The following is an 8,919-nucleotide window of genomic DNA, read 5'->3' on the forward strand; positions in this document are numbered from 1 at the left end:
AGTTTTTTTTTTTAATAAGTTTGAAAAAGACATGTTAAAATATAATTTTTAGGGTTACATGTTGGACATATTTCATCAGAGCTATTCTTTTCTTAGGCCTTTGTTATGTATTCCCATAACATAAAAACAAAAAAATTAAATTGAACTTTTAACTAAAGTCATTTTTTTAGTTTGTCAATTTGTGAGCAGTAAATACAAAATATTTATTCAGTTCAAAAATATTTATTTCAGAAATGTGAAAACATAGCAAAATAAGACAAAATTCGAGAGTGAGAAAAAGAAGGATCTTATGAATTCTCACCCCTGTACCTTATGCCATTTTATTCCTAAACCCAGTACTCCAGCTATCAAAGTTCAGGGCCCTATAGCTGAGAATACATTCAGTTACAGTTATACATGTACACCCATGTAAATCTCATTTCCAAAAGCACCAAAATGAATAACACATTATAATTTTAATCTAATGTTTTGTTTTATATATGTACATATTAATCAATAATCATATTCCTGTATTTATTCTTAAACTGGTTCTGTTCCACAACTTTACTTCACATCTTGAAACACAGAACATTTTTTTGTTTGTACATGCTTTATTGATAAGAAATTCCATTTTTCCCTAATATTGTATTTTTCTTCTCTTTTACACTGCAAATTTTGTCAATCTACCTAAGATTATTAAACTTAAAACTAGCTGTAAAATCTTATTGATCTTGATTTTAGATAAAAACAGCAGCATGTGTAAGATTATTAAACTTGTTTTAAGAAAAATATGCATTACCTGGCTTGATCAGTTTGTAAATCTAGAAACTAGTCATTTTACATGCAAAACAAGAAAAAAACACTGCAAGCCTGATTTAAGGACAGGAAATGTCCTAATTTAAGTTTATTAAACTTGTTTTAAGAAAAAAATAAGCATTACCTTTCTTTATCAGTTTGTAAATTTAAAAATTAATCATTCTTCATGCAAAACAAGAAAAAATACTGCAGGCCTGATTTAAGCACAGGGTAAGGTCTTAATTTTAGTTCATTTTAGATGATACCACATTATCTGATATCCAAAAATGTATTTGAATACTGATGTTTAAGAGCTCATCCAATATTAATAGGATAAACAATAGATATACATATTTTTTGTTTTTTACTGCAACATCATCATCAATATTATATTTAATCAAAATACTGATTTTGAAACGATGATAACCAAGCATGTTTTCAGCATTTATAAACGTAAACAAGATTAGGTATAGCTATTTCATAAGCAAGAAGGTCTCTGTTAAAACAGTGTTTCATAAACCTGTCTTCAATACAATGTTGTCTGTATTGTCAACAATACATTGTTTACCACAAAATCTTTTGTGTAAGTCCAAAAGTAAGTATTGATTTATGTGCAGAAATGATAATTAGAGACCTTTCACATACATATTTGTTAATATTGAGAACAAGCCACTTCACTCTAACAGCATAATTACCTGAATTAAATTGAAATTATAAACAGTACTTTGCAATCCACAGATGACGCAATCATAATTCCACCGCGCTTGGTTTGGGCAATACCTACTCAAGATTTTGTGCAAAGATCTATTTTGAATCGAAAATTGTACAAATCAGACAATGATTATCTTCCTTAATCAAATCAATTATTTGTTGTATCAAACCAAGTTTAAGTAGAATAGTTGATCTTTTAAAATATGTCTTTTTCATGAATTGTCGTAATTTTTTAGTGGAACATTCCGGCGGGCACGAGCAAGAATGGAAAAGTCCATTGTGACCAGATGAAGGGGGATTAATATGTTCAGAAGACTTGCTTAAGCTAAACTGGTAGAGCAATCACGTTATATGCTGTTTTATAACTTATGTATTTTCATAATGATGTGTAACACAAAAAAATAATTATATTTATTGCATTTTTGGGATACCCTTTGAGAATTTTCATATTGTGACCGACCCAGCGCCATCTTGTCATTTTTGCGACGTACATCTGATGATCCAGAACATGACGAGGACGAACAGGAAAAACAAATTAGGAATATAATATTCGGTGGACAAGATAAAAGGAGGTAAGCTATATTAAATTATATGACATAGAATAAATCACCATTACGCCCCACGCAGCTGGTAAAGATTATAAAGTGGGTTTAAACATCTTGAGAAGCAGGCTAACGGAGCAACTAGCTAGCTTGCGCTAGCACTATGTTAGCTACTTCGTCACTTTTTTGTAAGTATGCTGTATATTTCATAAATATACTTTAAAATACAATTAAGGATATTTTTGGTTCTGTTTAAACGTGTCAAATTTAATTTTTGTTTAGTTAAAATGTATTTCAGTGTTTAAGAAGTATGCTACTGTAGTAAGCTAACTTGAGTTATTGCTAGCCCAATACTGTTCAACTGTAACTCAGTTTTATGCTAGGTTGCCAGATTGGGCAGTTTCCCACCCAAATCGGCCAGTTTGTCATGTATGCTTGATGATCTTAATGTTTGAATGAAAACTTGCTGTTATTAAAAATTGTGATTTTAACATTTTTAAGTTTGTGAGTTACTATTGTTGGCAGAAATTAAAACACAATTTGTGATCACTTCTAGTGAATAAGGATAGTATGCAAGTACAAACCAGGCATTATAAAACTCTGCAGGAAATGTACAAAAAGTAGAAGCCCAACGTAGCTGATGTATACTAGTTTTTTTATCTGGAGTTTCAGGTCATAAGAGAAGATACCAGAGCTTCATCCATCGTGGATGTTTATCCAGAGAATTGCATCATGTAAGTATTATGTAAAAAGCATAAAGTAAAATTTTAAATGTCTATATATTTTTCACTACTTGGTTTGTCATTGCAGGTGCTTGGAGAAATGCATAGAGTCCTTGCTCCCCACAATGATGAATTCTTCGAGGAAGTCAGAATGAGATGGGAGGATTGCTGCGCCAGGGTCATTTTACGGAAGGCAAAGAAGGCAATAAAGCCACCAATCAACAGGGATAAAAGTAAGTTTATGCCTTTTTGATACATGTAGTTAGATGCGTGAATGCTTCTTCTCAAAAAACACTTTGTTCTATGTGTTTCTTCTTCAAGAAGTACAATTCAATTTATTGTGTTTCAGTGGAAGCCAACTTTGCTCTGGTGAAGGCCCTTCCCATTCTCTTTCCCCCAGTGGCACCTCCATCAAAGAAACTGGGGTGTGCTAGTGAAGGTTTACTGCATGTTCAGGAGGTAAATTTTTATTTTTGCCCTAAACAGATACATAAAGAAATTACTACATTGGAGATACTAAAGTAAAAACGTTTTTTTCTGCTTTATAGTCAACAGAAGATCCAAACGTCTTCATCCAGAAGAAAGGCCTTTCAAGTCCAGTCTTGGTGTTCGATGGCTGTAGATGAATCGTTGCTATTGGTTTGATGCCAGTTACGTTTGAAAAAGAAAAGCTTCACCAGGGTCTGATTTACTAAATGGCATATTATTACACACTACATCTGACCTACACAAAATGCGTGGCCACCCTTCTGTCATTCAGACAGATCCTTCAGGATCCTATTCACAAGCGGGACATCACCACCACATGAAAGAGCATTAAAGTAAAGAATTTGTTGGAAGATTAACTGCTTTTGCAGTTTAATGTTTATGTCTGTTCTTTAGATGAGTATTCTAATTGTGTGGTTAAAGAAACTGTTGTTTTCCTAGAAAATTTGGGTACATTTGTAACACAAATCTCAGTTTGTAAGTTGAATAAAAGAATCGAAAAGTGAATTTGTTTTCATTCTTTTTAGTATTGAAACAAGAAAAAATATTTTTTGCAACTGCTTGTTTCAAGATTTATTTTCTGAATTTTAGTGGGCAATACATTTTAATCAAGCTCCTATATCCTAGTTTCTAGTTTTTTTGTCTTAAATTACTGCTTAAAATAAGTGTTTTTGCCTAATTTCAAGATTTAACCAATTTACTATGGCTTAGATATTTTTACTTAAATCAAGACATCTTGTTAAGTAAAATTTACTAGCTGCACTGGCAGATAATTTGACTTATTTCTAGTCAATTTCTACTAAAAACAATTACTTTTTTCTAGAATTAAGATGGTGGTTTTTTGCAGTGTAATAAATAACCTTTGCATATGACTATGTAACCAAGTAGAATCCTTTAATAACAGAAATAAATAAATAATGGCAAAATAATTACACATCATTTATAGGTCTCTTTATTTGAAATATGCAATTATTCCTCTTACACAGTTTATGAGAACAGTTTTTTATGCATCAAACACATTCTAGATTTGTTCAGATTATGGATCTCACAAAATTCAAACTTCTTAAAATTTTGTCCAAAATGTAATTATTTCATCATTTTTGTGTAAGTAACCGTCTTATTCATTATTAAATGACTAAAACTGAAATTGCATCATTTAAAACGGATTATTAAACTTCAGGATATGGTTATTAAATCTCGGAGAATGGAGGAGAAGAACAAAGATGTTAATTTTTAAGGAAGAACGGGTTAGATGTGGGCATTTGTGAGCAACACAACTCCTGTTAAAATACAAAGAAAGTCAGAAAAGGAAGTCAAGAGTGGCAGAGAAGTAAGTTGGAGTTGTCAGGACATGTATGGGACCTGGAATACAGTGGAGTGGAGTGTATCAGAGGCGGTAAAGGTAGAGGTGGGACTTTGAACTTTGAACTCCTTCTTGTTTGCCGTGGTGATGGACAGACTGACAGATGACGTTAGACAGGAATTTCTGTTGACCATGATGTTTGCAGATGACATTGTGATCTGTAGTTAGAGCATGGAGCAGGTGGAGGAATATCTAGAGAGGTGGAGGTTTGGTCTGCTGCACCTTGTCAGAGTATATGTGTAAAAATGGGAAAACCTCCAGTGGAATGGTGACGTGGAGCAGAGTTGAAGAAGGTGGAGGCCTTTTAAGTACATCGGGTCAACAGTCCAGAGAGTGCATAAAAGAGGTGAAGAGGTGTGTTCAGGCAAGTTAGAACAGGTGGAGAAATGTTACAGGTGTGGTGTGTTACAAGAATGTCATTCTTGTTGACACTCTTGTCATCAAGAAGGAAAATAAAGGCATGGAAGATGTAGTCAGAGCAGCCATGTTGTTTGTTTAGAGACTAAGAATGAGGCAGGAGCCTGAGCTGGCAGTAGCAGAAAGGAAGATGTTAAAGTTCTCTTTGGGACTGACAAGAATAGATGGAATCAGGAATGAATCAACCAGAGGAACAGCTCCATGTAAATATTTTGGAGAAAAATTCAGGGAAACAGATTGAGATGGTTGGGACATGTTGAGAGGAAGAATAGTGATTATTTTGGTAATAATTATGGTTGAGGTGGAAATAACAGGAAAGAGACCTAGAAAAAGACCAGAGACAGTTGATCAAATTAGTCAAGGAGACTGGTATGAATGAGAAGGAAGCAGAGGAAAGGGTTCGATGGGGGCAGGGTTCGCTGTGGTAACCCCTAAAGGGAGAAGCCAAAAGGCAAAGAAGAAACTAATCTATCCCAGATTTTTGATATCAGAATAAAAGGTCTCCTGAGGTGTTTTCTGCTTTCTTTTCGCTTTGCCAGCTTTCCTTTGAGTGAAGGTTGGTGTTGAATATGTCAGTGAATCTTCTTTATTCTGAGAAAAACACAGTCACTAAAATCACATATTTGACAATTAAAGATTGTAGTTGGATTTTTGGCTTCATTTTACCTTTTCGTGTTTCCGGTCATCAGAGGAGTGTAAGCCATCTACTTCCAGAGCAAGAAAGAGATAGCTTTAAAAAACAATTTAAGTTTAAACAGCTGATAATAAATAAAAATAATGAAAAATATTTCACCATTGGAAGTAGTGCCTGCTTTTCTCTTCATTTTATAAATTAAGAAAATTATGACAAAGATGCTGGCAGACAATGTTGCAAACAAGACAAGTAGAACAGTGTTGGCTTTTTGTAAATCCCACATCTGGAGTTCTGAAAAAACAAAAAAAACACAGTTAATGACTGTAAATGGTTTAGGAAAGTTGAAAAAATAAATAGTTTTGGATGTTGCCCTTTTTCTTAAAACCTACGATGAAATATTTAGGCCACCCAAAAAATTAAAAAAATCAAAAACATTTAGAAGAATTAAGTTGTAAAATAATGAGATAAAATTCTTAATTTAAAAATTAAGTTCTAAAATTATGACAAAAAAGTCAATTTTATTAAATTAAACACCTAGATTTATGAATAAAAATGTTAATACTTAACAAAAATAAAGTTACAAGTTATAAGTTGAGACAAGATTACAAGATTAAAGTCATACATTTGTGATACAAAAGGCTGTTTACTTTGAAAAGCAGAAACAACAACAAAACAATATTGTGTTCAGAATTAGAGACGTAAAGCGCATTCTAAGCGGTTACTTTAACTTTGGTTTCACAAACAAGGAAATACCAAATCTTTTAGTGAGTCCTCATCGACTTTTTATTAGAATAAGGGTATTGTGACTAATTTGCAGGAAACTGAGCCTTTTCAGAAAAAGATTCTTGAACCATAAGTAGTGGATTCCCGATCCGCCCCATACAGAGATCCAAATACATTATGGCTCATGAATTCTTATGGTAAACTAAAGCCTTATGGCTTCACCATTAACGGCTACATTGATGAATTTAGTCAGCAAGTAATGTGGATGGAGGCTTACACCCCCAACTTTCTTTTTTAAAAGAGCATGGCGTCTTCCTCATAACACTGAATTATTCCTAATAATTTCACAACTTTTTTATGGCCCGCAGCAGTCAAAGACCGGAAGTACCATATTGTATTTTTTTAATGGTGGCCCTAATATTACATTATAAAAAAAAAACCTATTGTAAAGAGAAAAAAAAGAGAAAAAAAACACATACCGGTCAATGTTGTTCCATTTCCATAAAAAATCTCTCCACATGCAGCCACAGCACAGTAGTAAGTCCCAGCATCAGAGGAGATGAAATTCTTGTTAAAGCTGTAGACACATTTCTGCACAGAGGGAGCTTCAGGAGTCCTCAAACATTCATCAGAACTGTTTCCATGAGCATAAATAACATGAGGATGAGATTTGTTTGATTGGGTTTTGAACCAGAACACTCTCTGTTCTGCTGCACAGGTTTCATGGTCAGAGCTGGAGAGGACTGAACACTCTAGAGTGATGGGGTCTTCTGGATAGACTTGATCAGATAAAAACCTCTCAGTGACAGCAACAATGTGTGGTTCTCTGCCTAGAAAATATAGAGTAATAATTATAGAAAAATAATCAGTAAATATTAGTAATTTTTAAAATGGTAATGTTCTTACCTTTGACACTCAGAAATGTTCCAGTCAAAAATGTCAAATCCAGGTTTTGAACTTTAATGCAGTAATAAACACCATCATCACTTTCCATGGCTCCATTTATTTCCAGAACAAAGGACCCAGGTTCTTGCTTTGCTGTAATGTGAGATTTCCTGATTTCATCGTCAAAGTCAAAGTTCATTGTTCCTCCCAGAAGTTCAGGCTTTTTCCCAGAAACAATCCTGATCCAAAATAAGTTCTCTCTGTAGAGAACATCCGTCTGGCGAGTGCACGTCAGTTTAACATCTTCTCCAACAGGAACCGTCTTTGTCGTGAAATGATATTCATTCGCACAATCTGAAAAAAAGGTTTTAAAAATCCCTCATTATTAATAAACTTAGGTATAGATTACCAACAGTTGTGCTTATTTATTTCATAAAAACACTGCAAATTCCAAAAAGTACTTACATCCATTTGTAATAATGAAAAGTACATAAAACAGAATCATCATTTTGTATTGGTCTACTGGTGGCTGCAGAGAAATAAAAGAAAGTCTTAGCCTGAGCGATCTAAATGTAATGATGGAAAAGGGGCGGGATCACATATAAAACAACCTGATTGGACTTTCTGCATGCTGACGATTCACTGTTAACCACAATGGAAATAATACCAGCCTTTTTCAGCCTAAACACATTAAACAGTAATCAAAAGAGAGTCTTTGTTCAATGTTTTAGTTAACGTTTTCCAACAATAATTTAAAGCAAGCTCAAAGGTTGATGGAACAAACCTCAGATTTTAGAGCATTTTTGACCGTTAAGCTGCTAACACTGATAAGATTAAAATGAACACAAACCAGATTAACAAATCATGGAGAGTACCCATTCAAGAGACACCAATAAGGCTAGGCACTCTGAATTGCTGCTTGGCCCCGTGGTCGAAACCACAGTCAGAGATATATCCCCTTCCTGAAGGTGAAGGGAGACAAGCCTCTAATCAATGAGGCTTGATTGAGGCTTGACCAATGATATCTAACCAGTTCCTCTTAACTTGGCAGCCGATGCACCTGGCTCTGATTGCCGCTCAAACCTTTCCTCCACCAGATGCTGCCAGAGGCTGGAGAATATCTGGTCTGGAAAGCACAGATTGCATTGAGGCAGTTTGTGCGGCTGGTTTGAGAGTCAGCACCACCAAATCTAAGACTAGTTTAAGTATCTGGGGGTCTTGCTCTCGAGTGAGGGAAGATTGAAGAGTGAGTTTGACAGACAGACTGGTGCAGCGTTTCCTGTTATGAGGTCATTTTGCTGTTGCCTTGTGGTGAAGAGAGAGGCGAGTCTCAATTTACCAGTCAATCTATGTTCCAGTACCCACCCATGGTCATGAGCTCTAGGTAACAACCAAAAGAACAAGGTCTCAAATACAAGCAGCCAAAATGAGGTTCCCCCACAGGGTGGCTGGGCATTTCCTTAGAAATAGGGCCAGACGCTCAGTCACCCAAAGAGACCCGCTGCCTCTCCACATCAAAAGCAGCCAGTTGAAGTGGCTCGGTGATCTGGATTGGATGCCTCCTGGACGCCTCTCTGGAGAGGTCTTTCGGGCATGTCTGAGTGGGTGAAGACCCGGGGAAGACCCAGAACATGCTAGTGGGACCAAGGCTGTCAACTGACC

The 8,919-nt window shown here is 35.1% G+C and overlaps 1 protein-coding gene and 1 long non-coding RNA gene across 3 annotated transcripts; one reads left to right on the top strand and one right to left on the bottom strand.

Annotated features, from left to right (window-relative positions):
- The first annotated feature begins 1,802 nt into the window (after window positions 1-1,802).
- LOC105358366 (uncharacterized) lies at window positions 1,803-3,742 on the top strand. Of its 2 annotated transcripts, none has more exons than XR_013658295.1 (4): window positions 1,803-2,057; window positions 2,838-2,982; window positions 3,099-3,208; window positions 3,298-3,742. It is a non-coding gene; the product is annotated as an uncharacterized LOC105358366 (long non-coding RNA). The 2 variants fall into 2 exon arrangements; XR_002874375.2 differs by lacking the exon at window positions 1,803-2,057 and adding an exon at window positions 2,094-2,761.
- A 408-nt stretch (window positions 3,743-4,150) lies between these two features.
- On the bottom strand, window positions 4,151-7,841 carry LOC101166605 (uncharacterized). Its single transcript, XM_078953498.1, has 6 exons — window positions 7,723-7,841; window positions 7,279-7,611; window positions 6,852-7,202; window positions 5,809-5,940; window positions 5,682-5,719; window positions 4,151-5,606 (listed from the first exon to the last, which is right to left on the bottom strand). The coding sequence occupies exons 1-6, from the start codon at window positions 7,763-7,765 to the stop codon at window positions 5,484-5,486; spliced, it is 1,020 nt and encodes a 339-aa protein (XP_078809624.1). The 5' UTR covers window positions 7,766-7,841; the 3' UTR covers window positions 4,151-5,483.
- Window positions 7,842-8,919: the final 1,078 nt, after the last annotated feature.

This window comes from Oryzias latipes, chromosome 10, assembly GCF_053564925.1.
Source record: "Oryzias latipes strain Hd-rR chromosome 10, Olatipes_Hd-rR_3.1".
NCBI lineage: Eukaryota > Metazoa > Chordata > Actinopteri > Beloniformes > Adrianichthyidae > Oryzias > Oryzias latipes.

Bases quoted from the DNA above. Each gene is read 5' to 3' on its own strand.
- LOC101166605 (XM_078953498.1), bottom strand. From the start codon at position 7,765: ATGATGATTCTGTTTTATGTACTTTTCATTATTACAAATGGAT. The intron at 5,941-6,851 runs GTATGTGTTTTT...TTGTTTTTTCAG, and splicing joins AAATGGAACAACATTGACCG to AACTCCAGATGTGGGATTTA. The intron at 5,607-5,681 runs GTAAAATGAAGC...TGTTTTTCTCAG, and splicing joins ATGACCGGAAACACGAAAAG to AATAAAGAAGATTCACTGAC.